This window comes from Athene noctua, chromosome Z (assembly GCF_965140245.1).
Source record: "Athene noctua chromosome Z, bAthNoc1.hap1.1, whole genome shotgun sequence".
Taxonomy (NCBI): Eukaryota; Metazoa; Chordata; class Aves; order Strigiformes; family Strigidae; genus Athene; species Athene noctua.
Window position 1 is genome coordinate 87,845,688 of NC_134077.1, and position 17,672 is coordinate 87,863,359.

The 17,672-nt window shown below is 39.0% G+C and overlaps 1 protein-coding gene across 1 annotated transcript; it reads left to right on the forward strand.

Moving 5' to 3' along the window:
- Positions 1 to 831: 831 nt before the first annotated feature.
- Positions 832 to 17,611, forward strand: POLR3G (RNA polymerase III subunit G). The gene is made up of 7 exons (XM_074931288.1): positions 832 to 945; positions 3,262 to 3,388; positions 7,439 to 7,501; positions 8,264 to 8,314; positions 11,479 to 11,549; positions 12,403 to 12,543; positions 13,009 to 17,611. Exons 1-7 carry the CDS (start codon positions 832 to 834, stop codon positions 13,093 to 13,095), a joined length of 654 nt encoding a protein of 217 aa, XP_074787389.1. The 3' UTR covers positions 13,096 to 17,611.
- The last annotated feature ends 61 nt before the right edge of the window (positions 17,612 to 17,672 follow it).

Sequence of the window (17,672 nt, forward strand, 5' to 3'; positions counted from 1 at the left end):
GCACGTGGGATTTCTGGGCTGGTGCCTTGAACTGATCTTTGCATAGTCTTGGGGAGTGAGCGGTAGCATGGTGCTTCAGCCAGGCTTCTCTTGGGTCCCATTTCTTGGTATCTTCCCTGCAAAAAATATTTCTCATATCTTGCTTTACTTGACAACCCCATGAGTCATGCAGTCCTGAGATGAAGACTGGCCTAACAGTGAAGGGGGTGAGATGTGACTGTAAATGTAGTTTTGCAGGCTGTTTTTTCTATCCTTGGTGAAATATTTTAGTTAGAAACAACCTCCTTTTAGCTTGCAGACATGCTGGAGTCCTTTGATGCTTTTACCTCGAAATTCTTTGCTTTTGGCTCTTTATCAGTACCCAAAGCTAGTTGCAAAGATAAAAGAAAAAAAATTAATCTGAAGGGTGAAGAAGCCATTAGTGACAAACTGTTCTTTGAAGAAGAGTTCAGAAACTGCAGAATGTATTCCCAGAAAGTTCAGGGTCCTTGAACATTTTTGTTGTTGTTGTTTCTGGTTCTTCTACCCTGATTAAACTTAAGTCAGCACATCTAGGGTTTAGAAGAAAAAAATTTATAATTCCTAAGGTAGGAGGTAATTTTGGGTGTGCAGGGGTGTCTGGCAGAAATGAGGGAATGTACCAAATTTATAGTTTGTTTAAGAACCTTTGAACCATTGAAAATGGTTTGCTGTTTAAAACAGTCTTTGAGAGTGGCTTTAAAATGACTGTAATCTTTGTTAGACATTGATTTTATCGGTAATGTATACATGCGTTTGATATGTGTAACGAAAATAACTCTAAAAAGTCTGTAGTATTTTCAGTAACTCCAAATGGCTGGTAGAGGAAGAGGACGTGCTGCGCTTACCTTCAACGTCGAGGCTATTGGCTTTGCTAAAGGTGCAGCTCTGCCTGAGGACGTGTCACAGCCTCCAGCACCGTACCCTGTAAGTACCACAGGTACCTGAGAGCATGCTCTCTGTGTGCAGGGAAAGTGTATGCACTCTCCTGTTTAGGTAAAGTAGTGAGTTATCTGAAAAACACTAAGCGCTTTAGGTCAGTTTTGAAGTATTTAATGTAAATCGCTCTTTTTCTTGTTATTACATTCTGTCCCTTTGCTAATTATTGTATCCTGTATTTAACTAGGTTGCTTGCAGGATGTTTGTCATTAAAGGCCTCCTTGTGGTTTGGTTTTCTGGGCATTGCAGTAACAGAAACAATGGCTATCTGAACTTGTTTGCAATGAAGTTAGACTAGTCTTCGAAGCTGTGAATGGATTTGCTTATTGTAGAAATTTACTGTTGATGCAAACATAAAAGATTTTGGATGATTGTCTTGTACCTCAGCAGCCAGCATTTGAAAATAGTTTGAAAAAAACTAAAAAATATTTTATGTAATCAAGGAAACATAATTGACATTTGGCATTCGGGATGTATTTGAAAATTAAAGAGTGTTTTCTGACTATGTTTTGCTGTGCAGGGAAGCTTGGGCAATTTTGAGGCAGAAAAGTAGTCTTACCACATTGCAGTTTTATGTAAAAGAGCTTCCCAATTACGTCAGGATTTCATCAAGGTACACAAAATTTTTCTCAATCTCACATTGTCACAGAATCACAGAATTGTCTAGGTTGGAAAAGACCTTGAAGATCATCCAGTCCAACCGTTAACCCAACACTGACAGTTCCCAACTACACCATATCTAAGCGCTAAGTCAACCTGACTCTTAAACACCTCCAGGGATGGGGACTCCACCACCTCCCTGGTTCTGTATTATGATACAGAACTCGCAGGTTTGACGTATAATTGGTGCTATGGTGAGATTTCTCCAAATAGTTACTTCACTTACTGAACCTGATGTCATATATCCTCTTAGTCCACCTTCACGATTAAGTTGTGTGATTTCATTGATACTAAGCCATCTGTAACTGCTCCTAATGTGGGTATTGCAGTCTGCTCTTAGCATGGCAAAACTGAATTCTGGGTGAACTACAGCTTCTTCAGGTACTTTCAGCAGTGGTTCAGCCTTGTAGAGGAATTACTAGCCTCAGTGTATCTAAAGTATACCATGGAGAAGGTAAGATGCTTTCTTCCCTCTGTCAACAGAGTTTCAGAACTAAGCTAAAGTTGCCAGGGAAATCTAGTGCCACCCAAAAAAAAAAAAAAAAATCAAAGTTAACCCAGTGGCATAACTAAGGTCGATACAAATGTCAGGAGTTAAATTTAGCATTTGGTCAGTGACCAGAATTATATTACAGATGGTGACTGACTCACAGTGAAATTATTTCAAGCAGTGAATTGTTGCTATTGTGTATTTCTAATAGACACGTTCTGACTTCTTAGGAATTTCCTGTAAATGCAATTAGAAACCCAATTAAGGACCATCAGCTTACCCTCAGCAACATTAGTGATTTAAAATGTTGGCAAGCTAGAGAATACAGGTGGAAGCAGTAAACTCCATCCCTGATCCAGCTCTGGGACTTCAGGTACCACATTGTGCTTTGCAACCTGCCACTCAGGTATTCATTGTGCACCAGGTTTGTGTCGGAGAAACAACATCCATTCTTTGCTTCGGTCTTGGGCTCTGTAGTGTTCTGTACATTCTACAAATGGTTTTCGCTTATTTGTATTTCTCATTTTCAAGATTCATACTTTAAAAAAAAAACAAAAAACCACACCCCCCCCAAAAAAAACCCAAACCAAAACAAAAAAAACAAACCAACCCAAAAAATCCAAACCTTAAAAATTCATTTAAATTCAGCTGATAGAAACTGAGTTGTGTGAGGACCTGTGTGCTACCTGGTTGTATGATGATGCAACCTGACAATGGTCTTGGAACGGGTGTCCGTGTTATTCAGAGTAATCACACCTAATGTCATTAACACACTGTTACAGAAGAGGTTAAGGCCAGCACTACTCTGAAGAGAGAAACAATGGTTTCTGTGTATGTTAAGGTGATCTGAAAAACTGCTTTTGGCAATTAAGAGTTTAGCCTGACTATGAATGACTATTTCGCAGTTTTAATACTTTTTTTTCCGTGTTTTCTTGATACATTTTTGCACAAAGATATAGCGAAGACATATTAGGTATCCACCTAGTTGTAAACGTAGTTATGTATGTCAGAATGTTATAAAGTATACTTGTGAAGTAGCATAATGCATAGTTGCACTCTTCTGTGATTAGTTGTGTTTATTGTAGCTTTTGTTAGTGTTCCTGTATATTTGATGGATATTAAGACCTTATAAATAATTAACATAATTTGTTCAGAGTACAGACAATAAGCCAGTGCCTCTGAAAACAGGGGAAGATGAAGATTACATGTTGGCCTTAAAACAAGAACTTAGAGGAACTATGACAACATTGCCATATTTTTTGACGGTAGAACATCATGAAGGTTTGTTTGTGTGCTTTTTATTTATATCTTTGGTAGTCACTGTTTTGTGAAGGATAATGTAGCGAAATGCATGTATCAAAAATGTATTTTGTTTTGAATTTTTGTGTGGAAAATGTATTTATTCTCATGATAATGAGAATAAAAATTGGCAGCTTAAAGTGGTAGGAAATTTTTCTGCCTTTACGCTTACTGAAGTTGTAGGTCACACCTACAAGTGCTGCAACTAGAAAGCAACTACTGTGTGAATAAAAGAGATATCAAACATCTGTTCCATTTGATGCACCGTAAGAAACATTGAGACCAACTGTATTCAGTCTTTTCAATTGTATGCTAACCAGTACCAGTGAAACAGACATTTCTACATGTTAAAATATTCTAAAAAAAATTGCCTTGGAGCAAAGAAATCCATAGTAAATAGTAGTGTTGAGATTCAGCTTCCATTTTAATTGTGTAAGGAGATACTTAAAATATTCAATGTTATGTTCAATGGCTGGACATTCTGAAAGGTACTAACTTTTTTTCCCCTAAGTCCATTCAGGAAGGATGGGTAAGTGTTACTGACAAGTCCCCTGAAATATGAAGACTGAGATGAGGATAAGTGATTTACTGAGGTTTGCATCAGAAGCAGAGCTGGATGAGAAGTGAAACATTGATCTTACTCTCTTGAGCTAAGAATGTCTTTTGCTTATACGTAATTAAAAATTAACTTCTTTGTTATTGTTTGACAACAATAACTGCTCTGCTGTACTTGACGTCCAGTCATACATCATTACACTGTTAAAATCCAAGCTTCCTGGTCAGAAAACTGAGCTAGTGAGAAAGAAGGCAAGAGGAGCAGGGTAGGAAAAATTTTAAATGTCTGTTTACCTTGTTGTGGGTGTATTATAAATCTTGCTGTCACAGGAGGTTATTACTGTGAGGAGTGATTATTTTTGTTTGTGATTTTTGCCTAGTTCTGTCATCCTCCGGAGTGCTTGTTCTGAATGGTGTAAATGACAAGTGCTGTTACAGGAAAATAGGAAATATCACAATTAGGAAACGCTGCATGTGTCAGACCCTAGGCCCAGTCGGTCCAGTAGGCAGTTGCTGAAAAGCTTTATAAAAATGTTCAAAAAATCTGCTGTCTTGTCATGATTTTGAGTAGTAAGAGCTGACTTGAACTCTAAAACGTGAAGTTTATTTCCACACCAAAGCCATCAGAGTATTTTCTGACTGAATATTCATGATGTTGATACGAGACAGGTGCTATAGTTCAACCCCCTCTGAAGTTTGGTAATTTTTGTTCGTGGTGCAGCAGTGAATTCTAGAGGGTTTTGAGACTTCGTGCCATTCTTTTTTTAATTAGGCTTTGAATGTAACACCGATTAACACACCTTATTGATTGTCCGCTCATTCTTGTACGAAAGCACTGTTTGAAACACCGCAGTGTGAGCAGTGAACATGGTGCTGACCCCCAAAGGCAGAGTATTCCCTCTGACCTGCAGCTGGAGCCCTGCAGCCACCGCGACACATCAGGCAGCTGTAGTGCAGCACAAGCACGGCCCAGGGTGGACCCTGACAGTGCAGCCAGGTAGAACCTTGGTTATGAGGCAAGAACAGGTCTGATCTTCATTTCCAGAGATCCCTTTGTGGTGGTAGAATTCCAAATTACTCTTTTATCACATCTCCTCTTCCATTTGAGTTAACAAATTCCAGTCTTTTTGGATTCTCATTGCACTCGAGGCTTGCTGTGCTCTTGATCAGTGTCAGGCTTGAAGTTTGTTATTTCAGTTTGAGGCACAAAGAAAGAAACTGGTATGCCTGAAAGCCGGCCAGGGTTGCTTCCAAGAAACCATACCTCTCTTTTCCAACTTTGCCTCATGTGGTCGTTCTTACTGTTTGCCTCAAAATCGTCTTTGTTTCTGCAGCCTTCTTTCTGAGATGAAGTGGTCTCTCTCTGTTGCTGAGTATGCCTCTTAGAACTGCCAGCTTTGAAGGCTCTTTTCCTACAAAAACTGGCAGTTGCAGGGGAAGCAGGTAGACAGCTGCTTGATAGACTCAAATAATGCTTCAAGTGTTCTCATCATCCCCCCAAGGGTAAGTTGAGGTAACTTGTCACTGAACCTTTAGCTGTACAAAAATGCCCCATCGGAGGGGTGGGCTATAATTAAATCAGTGGTGGTCTGCAGCTTAAAAAAAAGCTTGCTTTCATCTCAGACACAGTATGCAGTTGTCTCTGGCACTGCATTATGTGGCAGAAGTTGCCTAGCTCTAAGAAAATAATTTCCCCCAGGGTAGATGGTTTTTAACTGGTCTTTTCTGTTACCTGGTTTAGAGTCCTTTCCTCCCCTGTATTTCATCAAATCGTCTGGTAGGACTAAGAGGGAGGCAGGAGGGGGACTGTGGGCAGGAACATCTTGAATTGGCTTTGCTGCAAGAGCAAATGGATCGGTTTAGACCCTCAGCACAACATCTGTGAGCCAAATGGTCCTTTGAAGTGTGAAAAGGGAAACATTTTAATTAGTTAGGACATAGCTATCTATCTTTCTTTCGTTATTCAGGTAGGAAATGAAAGCCACGTCTAATACTACCTGGCAATTTTGATGCATTAGTGTGCCATGGATAATAGATTTTCATCATTCATTTCAGCACTCATTTGGGTGAGTAGCAGGCGTGTTCTACACTAAGTTCTCTATTTTCCTCACTTTATAAGCTATGAATCCCTCATATTTTTCCTGTAGGTATATCTGCTGTGACTGGGTTACTGTCACTGTGGCAGTGGTTTGGAATTAATTCATTAGCCGTGAGTGGCGAGAATCAGTCAGACGTATTTTTTGCTGATGGCATCAGCAATTAGTTCTTCACTGTAGAGCCTCGAGCTGAATCAGAATTACAGAACTACTATCAGAATTCTTTCCCTCTGTGTGCTGACAGTTTCCCAACAGCATCTGTGAAGGCCACCTACATTAAATGTCCCCTGAGACACTGTCATTTTAAATGCAAGCTCTTCGTTGCACTGTTTCAAGTAGGTCTTCTGCTTACCCTCCTCATAACTAAGTTTAAAATGGAGCTTCATTTCTGATGTCTTCCTTCTCCCTTCCTTTTTTCTGGTGAGTATCTTAGAAGTCTTTGACTGTAAAAGTCACAGTCTGTCTTTGTTACCATTTTTTGTACACTATCCACAAAAATTACCCGTGTTTGGGTAGTGAGTTATTAGTGCAGTCAGAAGCAGTACTATTCAGTGGATTTTGCAGTTGGGCATGGTAATTTGGTAAGAAAAAATGGGACTGATTTGAAAATACTTAAGCTGTGACATTGCTTTTGACATTAGAGATTATACAAGAAAGTTTTTCTGCAGTACAAATACGCTGCATAACTATTGTAATATTTACAGTGCATTTCTCAGTTTAGTTAGCCTGGAAAGAGGTTAAATGGACTAAAATGTGTTGCTGCTGTTTAGGACACATCTCTGTTAGGCTGTAAAGCTTTGCCATTGCAAAATTATTTAAGGTCTGGGGAGCTAATTGTGATCAGTCTGAAACGCAGCCTTCTGAGACCTGGGAATTCTGGGTAGTTTTAGGATTAGCACAGTGGTGGCAAATCTCACTGACTGGTTTTGTAGCAAAGTTTTGATTGTGAAACTGTTGAATAATAGAAGAGTTTGTGTTCATTTGATGTTTCAACCTAGCTTACCTGACTGTATCTGCATGTTATATTTTCATGCTTTCCAGCGATAGAAGTATAAATGATAATAATTTTAGAGGGGTTTTGCGGGGGCTTTTTTGGGCAGGGGAGGGAGTGTTTTGATCAAAAGGAGATACCCAAAAATGCAAAGCAATGCCTTTTTTTTTGTACTTAGTTCCTAGAAGTGATTAGTCCTCAGAGTTATGAGAACTGCTCAAAGTAGTGACATGAAACTGTTTTTTAAGTGTTTGACAACAGCACAAGAAAGTGTTCAATAGATTAAAAAAATACACTGTATGTTTAGTTATGGGAAAAGATCAAAGATGGTGTCTGGATTTGCCTTTTTAATTAACTGAATTCAATAACTCTTTGTCTCCTTCTCTGTAGTCATTGAGAGGTATAGTAAAAGGTACCAGGACAGTGGAAAGGAGCGCGCAACATGGACCCCAGGTAATATCTGAGGTTTTCAAAGGCTAATTCTTTGTTAACCTGTGAAATGTTCTGCACTTTTAAATGTTTGATTCATTATTTTTCAAGCAATAAGAAAGTATGCAAATCCTCACCAAGCCATGTATTCCTTGTTATGCCCTTCACGTGTTTTCAAATCAAGGCAAAGTGTTGTTTTGTCAAAAAAAAAAAAAAAAAGGAAAAAGGATCTGATTTTATTTATTTACTCAGTTGAAACAACTGGTTTGCAGCAAGGATGCAAGCTTTAGCTCTCACTCCAGCTTTCCTTCTTCCTAATTCGCCATGCAGATTCAGTTTTGAACTGGGAGCAAACACTGATGTTGCTAAAAATAACTCAACCTGATGTCTCAGTCACAGGTAGCTGGGTTTTATAACATTAAACTTCCACAACCATATCTGTGCAGCTCACTACTGCAAACCTAATTATAGAATCTAAATTGAAGGGCATGTGAGCCACTGGAAGGGCTGAACTTTGTCTCTTTGGGGCAGATGCCAGTTGTCATTAAGTGGGTGGAATGCCAGTCCTCACTCTTGTTCCTCGCTTTAAAGTACAGCTAGAATTCCATAAAAGATTTGTGTGATAAAACACTAATTCCATGAAAGAGCTGTGTGCTAAGACACTTAGGCGTGCTCGTAAATAGGGTCAAACACAACAGGGGCTCCTACCTTTCCTTGGTGGGTGGCAGGGGGAGGATTACTGCTGTAAATCATAATTCATGTATATTAAAGCTCTTTTCTGAACAGATTGGAAAATACTCCCAAGAGAGCTTAAGCCAAAAGAAAAGACCAAAAAAGGTATATTATATATATATTTTTAAAAGCATTTAGTACACACTAGTTGACTGATAGAAGACATACTGGAGCTGGCTGTGAGGAAAAAAAAATGTTAGAAATGTTAATTAGTCTGAATAATCAGGGCTTTTGACTTTTTTTTTTTTTTTTTTTAAATAATTTACTAGTCTGCCAGTCTTCTGTGGTTTTTGCTTCGCTCTGTAGGGTATTTTAACTTACTGGATGAGATTTATCTTCCTTTCCTGCCTCTCATAGTGATGTGCAATATTAACATATGAAATATGTAACAGTGAAAGGTTAAAAAAACCACAAAACTTTTTGTTTTTAAAGTTTGTATATTTAATCAACATCCTATTTAATGAATAGCTGGCTGTTCAGATTTTCTTTATATCTTGGGTTTCTCAGTTATCTTGTTTATGATTTTGTTGACTTTTGCATTTTTTTAAGCTTTTTATATGTGATTCAGTGTAGGTTATTTTCTACTTTCCTTAGTTTTACTTTCTTTGTTTATTTTCAGCTTTCTTCTGCAGGATTGTGAACCAGATCCTTCAACAGCAGTTGGAGCTGGTATTGGTTCTTACAGGAAAAAAATTTCTTATTATACAGCATCATACGTGTATTTGTTTTTCAAAGTGTTTTCTAGCATGCATGACTGTTATTTTCCGTTTTCTGTAGAAGTCTGTTGCTCTGTGTCTGTGAAATAACACTTGGCCTCCTGTATCTAGCTGTTTGTTATATATAACTGTTTACTTTCTTGTTCTCTTTGTCCAAGTCTTTCATGTGTCATTTTTCAGTTCAAGGATAAAATAGAAAAATAAAAGGGAATGTGCAGTAGTCCTGGAGACTGGCTCAGCTGGAAGCTTTGTTCCTTTTAAGAGCGTCATTGAGAAGCATAGTACTGAAGGTAGACTGCAAGATTCAGCTGAAAAGTACATACTTGCAAAATCTCTAAAGATGAAACCACTACATACCTACTTTTTTTTTTTTTTTTTTTCCCAAAAGAAGAAACTGCATTGGCTTTTGTAAGCCTATATGCAATAATTTGCTCCCCAGAATCCAATGGAATCATAAATCCCAATTTACTATTCCTTGTTTCGATGATGTTGTGATTGTCATAAAAAAAGAGAGAATCACTGCTCACTGTGGGGGATTTTTCCTCTTTTGTGCCAGTTTCTCTATTTGCTCTTAAAAGTACATTTTCTTACATAGCTGTAATGGCAAAAATCAGCTGACCATCACAATTTGATTGCATCAAAAAAAAGAGGTTCCTCTAAAAGCAAAAATCACATGCTTTCAGCTTTTTTGGGGGAATCCTGATGATACAGAGGCCATACAAAAGTCATTATGACTCAAGAGGTTTGTAAATAGCTGATCAGTGACACATTAGCCCTTCTGGTAGGTCTCTCTGTTGTGTTTTGAGGACAGACATCTTAGGGTGGATTTGTAGATGGCGGGAGTGGTCTTGGGAACGTGTACAGGAATGGCTTCGTTTTTACACACCTCTCACTTTGGTGGTGCCTGCCAAAAACAACCAACCAAACAAAAATGGTAAGAAAAGCATTGACTGGGTTCAGCTCTTGTAGGCCAGCTTTATGCGTATAGCAATCAGATGTATACATTTACACCCAAGTACTTTGAGAACAGGTATTTGGAGAGATTAGATGCACTCCACGGCACCTCTAAGATATATGGATGTAAGGAGCTATTTTGCTTGAAGTTCTACTAAGAGTGGGTCAGTGTCTCTAATTTTATGATAAGCTCCAGGGACACCCAGCATTTAAGGAAAGATCTTGCATGTCTGTTTTCATTTCCAGGCTGTTTGTTCTATAGGCATTACCTCTAAAAGCCCTCAGGGGTTTGTGCAGAAATGACAATTCTGAATCGCACTTTTCGCTTGTTTCCCCTAAAAGCCTACTTCATTCTGGATGTGTTTGCTTTGATGCTGTTCATATGTTATTACAGAGCAGCTTGACTCCCCTCAGCTCCGTGCAGTGCTTTTGTCACGTAATCCCTTCCTAGGCAAAACACTGAAATGAAATGCATGCTATTTATGACAAGTGCTTTTGACAAAATACAGTTGTCTTCTTAGCAGCTCTTAGTGTCCTGCTTCCTTAAGTATTAGGCCAGATAAAATACATAACCACATCTAGGTTAGTATCTGCTCCAGAAAGAATCTCCCCTCCATCAATGCACACTGTTTGTTTTTCTGATACCACTTAGTGCAGCCTAGCGTAAAAAAGGGGCAACTCACCTTAGCTTGCCTGAAGATGCCTTGCCCCTCAGCAGCTGTAGCTACACCAATATGGCACATCACACAGGCAGTTTTACCCTCCTGAGAAGAGCTAATCCGTGTCAGGAATAGCCCTGTGTTTTCAGTTTGAGAGCTGAAGGACAGCTGCACTGTGGGAACGGGATGTCTCACAGAGCTCTCTGAGTGCTGTAACATCTCTGGTTCTGGAGGGGTTTGTTTGTCCTCATCTACCAGTCCAACTGTGCTCATGGAACTGGGGCAGCCTTAGTTTAGGGTGCTGAAATCCGGGTAGCAATTAGCTGGCTCTGTGGAATGCTATTTTTGACCTTTGCTCCACTACATAATTGGATTGTAGGGAGTAACTTGATAATGTTCATGAATCCAGGGACTAGGTGCAAATACTTACTGTGGGCTCATGAGAGCCAGCGGTGATCCAGAAGCCTTCTAGCTGCAGTAACCATGCCTACTGCATTTGAGCTAATAAACTGCTGTCTGCCTTTTTTTATCTATCACCTGTCCAAAGCACCCAGCTGTCATGTTGCAGAAGTCAGTAACATTCATGAGATGTTATCTTTTCAAGATGAGGAAAGATAACAATTGAGATTTTGTTCTAGTTTTTTAACATACCGTGAGTATCTAGGTGAAAAGTATTTTGTGATGCTAAACGTCATACTCTGGCCGAACCTTTGGTCAACTGTCTGTTTGAAGTGAGATTCAGACTGGCCCTATAGGCATCACTTCCATAAATTGGGCATTTACACCTCCAAGAATGATGTAGCTCAAAGTCTAAGGTAATTTTAATACAGATGGTATGGGATTTCTGTGGCATACTCAAGATGTAAGTTCTTAAGAGCAAGTAAAATAAGAGAATTTCTGTTCTTCTGTAAAAAAATAATGGTGATGTATTTTATTTCAGCAGGTGCAAAACAAAAAAAGGCAAAAAGATCTGAGCCTAAAAGTAACCTGGAGGTACTGAAAAAAATTGAGGTAAGATGTTTGTACTAATCCTAAATTGTACAATAGAAATTGCTGAAGGAAAATTAAACCTTTGATATGCTTTTTGGTTACAAATGGAATAACCAAGTGTAGCCATTTTCCAGCCTTGTCTTGTTAATCTGACAGACAACTGTTCTGCAGTGTGATAGCACAAGGGAGGGGATAGGGATAGAGCCTGCCTGTGGAGAAACGATTTTCTTTGCTCCTGTTCGAACACAACGACCAGTTGTTCTTCCCCGGGTAGTGATGCAGCCAAACTGTGAACAGCATAGCTACTAGCAGAGCTTCTTGAAGTTGGTGCCAGAGCTTTTAAATCTATTGCTGCTTCACCGAGATACTGCTGTTGGGAATTAAACAATTTAGTAAGTTGAGAGGGAAGAAACATACAGAAAGAGAAACTTAGGAGGAAAGCAACCTCTGTTTTGGAGGCGGCTACCCACCATGTGGGAATGGGAAGCTCAAAGGTGAAACAGCCTTGTATTTTTTTCTCCCGGTAATCCATCCGTTGTTTGGTGCAGGAACATTATTGTGTGCAGTATGAGGTATTGCTTTATCAAGTATGACATTACTGTCAGTTATTCTAACAGTGGATGGTAAAGGGAAATAATTTATTACAGAAGTCACACTTTTTTAGTCCAATCTGATGGCTGATGCTTGATCAAGTAAGCCCTTGTGAAGTTATTGTGCTTCACATCATGTTGTTTTAAATACTGACAAAAAACATTGTGCAGCATTGTTATGTTTGTTGTCTTGCTATTAACTGCAGCATAATGTTTTGGTAGCTGGAGGATATGCTGTTGCTGTAACATGGGATTACCTTGTGTAAAACATTGCCTTGTGACAGGAGTTGGAAGGGAAGGATGATGAAGACCAAAAATCTGAAGATGAAAAATCTGAAGACGAGAAAGACAAAACAAAAGAGAAAGAAGGTGAAGATGATGAAGGAGAAGAATCAGAGGAACCTGATGAAGAGGAGCATGAAGAGGTATGTTTGTTTTCTTATTTACACAAAGTCACCTCCCACTCATTCAGTAGTGTGTTGGCTGTCGGCCAGAGAAATGTCCCTTGCTTCTCCAGCACTGAGGGAGAGCTCTATGAGAGCCATTATTACATTAATTTTCGTTGTTGCACTATGTTGTGTTGCACTTAAGTGGGTGATTTAGACTTGTTACTCCCAAAGAGCTCTGAAAAAAAGATCTTGCAAGCAGGAATGTGTCCTGCCACAATCAATACATACAGTTACTCATTTTCATCACTAAAACTGTGATGACTCTTCTTCTTTTGTAGATATCAGAATTTCATTACAGTGTTTTCCTTTTTCATTCCCAAGAAATAAGAAAAAACTCCTATTACTGTTTCAAAACATGGGTGCTCAAGTGCAATTTAAAGCATGTTTCTTTCACAAATTGCCTCCTCCACAGACACAGTGATTTATTTTTTTTTTTCTTAGGAAAATGACTACATTGCTTCATATTTTGAAGATGGAGATGACTTTGATGTTGCCAGTGATGACAATATGGATGAAGCGACGTATTAGCTATTGTTTCTAGGTGGTACACTGCTCAAGCCTTACACTACTTGAAGTAGATTTCTGGAGGCACGCTGAGTATCAACAGAACCAATTCTTTAGCTCTGTGGGTTTTAAGTATACTCTCCAGAAACACGTTGAACAATTATTTTTAATTTGTACGAGGCTGTAAAACAGGATGCGGGATCTTTTGTTTTGTTCTTTTGCCAAATATTTTGCAGACATACGCCTTTTTTAAGGTTCTCTGCAATTACTGCCGATCGAGTAAGCTGAATGCCATCGTATTGCCTCTGCACAGAGAAAGAATGTATGCATTTTAATCAAAATTGTGCCTAAGCATTTGCACTACACAGTTCTACACTTTAGCAGTCAAATCTTGAAAATAATAGTGGAGTTCCTCATGACTGCAGCAAAAAGATATATGGCCTTTACAGACATAAGCTGCTCATATCTGGCAGCTGTCTTCTGAATTTAGGTAACTTCCAAATTCAGGTGACTGAAAATAATTGACAACAGAGCACTTTAATATAAACTGACTTGAAAGGGCCTTAGTAATATGGACAAACAACATATTGAGAGTATTTTGAAGAGCAATTATTCTAGTTAACTGTTAGTTTTAGTATTTTGGTAAAAAGGGACTGTAATATTTAGCAATGTGTTACCTTTTTAACTATACAGAGGTAACAGAAGTAATAGAAGTAATAATTAAGGGTAGTTTCCCTTAGAAAGAATATATGGTAGAATTTAAGACTGAGAGATTATGGAATCCTGGGTTTCACCAGTGGCACACAGATCAGAGATGAAAACGTGAGTCTTTCACCTCAGTTTCTCTGCCTCTTAAGGGGATACTAACTTTCTTACCTCACAGAGCTGTTAAGTGAGATGGCACACGACAGCTATCTATGTCATGGTTAATGCATTTATTTACTTTCCTACGCAACAAATAAGGCAGAAACTTAACAGATAGCAAACAATACAAAAAAAAAAAAACCAAAACGTAAGTAAAGATTGTGAAGTATTTTGATGCATGAGGTTTTAATTAGGGAAGTAAGACAAGAATGCGAAGAATAGCTAAATCAGAATGTTTGGCATCAATTTTATTTAAGAACCAACAGCTGAAGCATAGAAAGCTTATTCCCGAGATTAAATACTTGAAGAACACGGTGACAGAGCATTCCCTGTCCTGTGCTCCTTTGATGGTCAAAGTCTTATTGGTCAGTGTTAATATATTACTATAGATCAGGGTTGTTGTTTTGTGGGTTTTTTACTTAAAACATTCTGTTCCTTATAACCAGTGCTGTTACTGGGGCTAATGAAAGAACAGTTTTAAACCAAAACCAATTCTTTTATCAGCAAAGGAAACTACAGATGTTTTCCTTCAAGTCTGATTTTCTGTCAAGCAGTACTTTACCTCACCCGTGACTGGAAAACAGCATTGCATTATTCCATGAACTTCTGTGTGAAACAATTAATTCCTTAAGGTGTAGCTTTCATGTGTTCTGATGAAATACATACCAGTGGTAAAAGAAAAGAAACTAAAAATGCTATGCAGGTCAGACTTCAGAGTATACCCATTTTATTTTGAATTGTTCACAGCTATACAAATAATGTTTAATAAACATGCTTCTGCATTGCATATGAAGTGTGTTCTGTCTGTCCATTTCCTTTAAACACCACACAGGCCAGCAGTTGTTTCCTGAACAGGCGTGCCTCTTTCTCGCAGGTGATAACACCAGAGAGACAGAAGACATTCTGAACAAGGTAAGCATCTTGAAAATCAAATTCGCTTGCCTCAAGGATAACAAGTGTTATCTTCTACTGGCTGTTCCCCCCACGCAAGGTGAACAGCGAGGCTCCTCGCCTCTCACACAAGGAACGCAGACAGGTGGCTTTTGCCAGAGACAGAGCTGGGGAGTTAACACTGGAAAAGCATTACTGCACGAGTTACAGTTTGGTCACGAGCTGTGGCTTGCTGGAGTAGGTTTGATACCTCATTTTGTAGCAGACACAAAATCTTGAGCGATGACTGTCTTCATTCGCCATACTGCTAACGGGAGAGACAACTGCCTCGTGCTGTACTGTTCAGAAATAGCGCTCTGGCAGAAATCAGGTCTTTCTGAGACCTGTAAAAGGTGAACTATGGTCACCTCTGACCTCCGGATGGACCCTCTAGGACAACTTTAACAATGGCAGCTAAGCCAAGGTTTCTGAACAGGCAGAGTTCTGCAGTGACACAGCTCTCTGCTGAGGCACTTCTGCACTGAAACGAGGTGGTGCTGTTAAGAGGCGTAACAGCTGTTTTTATAAACTGATTTTCCAATTGCTTGGAATTTATTGCAAGATCATAATGCTGATAAAGCCTAGACTATTCTTTGGGTCTCAGCAGACTTCGGGTTTGGGCAGGCATATATTCAAACCCTACTTCGTACAAGGCACTGCTTTCAGCGTGCAGGGAGAGCACCACCAAAGAACTTCACTGATCCCTACCTTGATTTTTCATGCCTGTTTCTTAATCCTCATTTCAGGAGAAATTAACAAATTCTCAGAGCTTTATGCAGAAAAGTGCCAAGTTCCACAAGGCATGCACAGGATGACACGTGAAGGCTCCACTGATGGTATGGCAGATGTCAAGGCCATGTACTTACTGGCCAAGGATCTGTATTTTAGATCATACATAAAAAAGAGCCAAAACAAATAAAAGCAGTGGCCTCCTGTAATAAAACATGCAAAGTATCCAGAGCTAAGAATACATTATATGCACTGCTTTCAGTGCACTCTAAAATGCAATCTTTATTTTACACGTTATTACTTAGGTTCTTCTCAAAGCAGAGGAGCAGGAGTATTTAAAAGAAGGCTTATGTCCTCATTCAGGATTATTTTACAAAGTTATATTTTCAGCCTTTATAAAATAGTTATACAAAGACTATTTGTGACAACATACTCCAAAATGTATCAGATTTAAAGCATTTACATTTTACATGATCCAACAGTGCAATATGCACTTAAATTGAGAACCAACTTCCCAATCAACAATGTGTTGTAATTAATCTATGATTTACCACTCTGTTTTGTTGTTGTTTTTTTTTTTTTTTCCAAACAAGTCAGTTCCTAAAAGACTCACTTGACAGATTTTAACTTAAATCAGATTTAAGTTCCACACAGAGCAGTTATCCTGTTTATTCAGGGCTGACGTGCAGCGATGCATTGCCAGCTGTGTTGTACTTTGGAAAAAAAACAGTAAACATCCTTGCATCCTGCAGAAATCCAAGCCAGCTGATGCTTGTAGACAGACAGTATCAGGAATTCTACAATCTTGGAAAGAGATGTACTGTATCTTCTAACAAAGTTAACTCTCTAAATTGAAAATATGCTACGTAATAAAACAGTAAAAATATGCTAGGCTCTTGGTTAAAAGCATAATATGGACTAATAAAACAGCTCTCCCTCTGTATTCTTCTAACAACTTCTTATCCTAAGGTAAATAAAGGCCCTTAACTCAGTCACAGTAAGCCACAGGCCTTCCAGCACCGGGAAAGCCAAAGCCTGGGATGCGCTAGAGAACGATCAGGCTGAACTACCACAGGGTGAAAACCACCAGGTAACAACTGACCTCTCTGCCCACATCAACAGACCTTCCCAACCGTCAAACCACAGCTGAAGGTCAGTTCACTTCTATACTGATGGCACTTTAATGCCAGCCAGTTCAGGCACGTGCAGTAAATGAGGCTTACGGTACCTCATCACAACAGCTAACTTCATGTTGACAATTTTGTAAGAAATGGAAGGATAAAAATTTTGAGGTTTTGGAAGCTGAAGGGGAAAGAAGCAAACCAGCAAACAAGCTTGCAGTAAAACACAGACCCCTCATGTGCCAAGTTTCAGTCCCACAGAGAAGAATATTTGTCTTTGTGTGCCAAAGCTGTGGCGTCTGGACTAGAGCAAGTCACCTTTTAAAGTTTTAGCCAGAGAACCTCTATCACTTTAGCCACCATAAATTATTTTTCAGTGCTATTTTTCCTACACCCGTACCCAGAAACAGTACTTCAGTATTCAGGCTTGTTTAATTGGCATATTCAAAGAACTATTAATTGAAAAGACCTTTGAAAACAAGCGTTATGTGAAGCATGAAGTTCATGTGTGATTGCAATCCCTCTTCTAGTGTGGAAACTATGAGTAGCCTTGCTATCTCCACAGATATGGCTCTGATCAAAGGGTTCAGGAGCCACAGATCACAGTTCACAGATCCAACTGTACCACATTTCCCTTCAAGCTTTGGCCTGCTGCATTAAAAGTTATTCAATTCATCCTCCTACACTTGGCATGCCAGTGAACAACTGCCCCAAGAATAGATGGGGCAGGAGTCTTTACTTGCAAAACTTAAGGTGATAGAGCACTCTAGAATACCTCAAACAGTCAGGAAACATTCACTTTATCAGGTTTTTTGTATCATAAATACTTAGCCAAGACACTCAAAGGAAAGCTTATAACAGTAGTTAAAAGGACAGTGGTTATTTTCCCATGTCTCTCTTTGTAAATCCTATTCAAGTCAGTTATTTGGGGCTTTGGCAACAAATGGTACTTTGAAT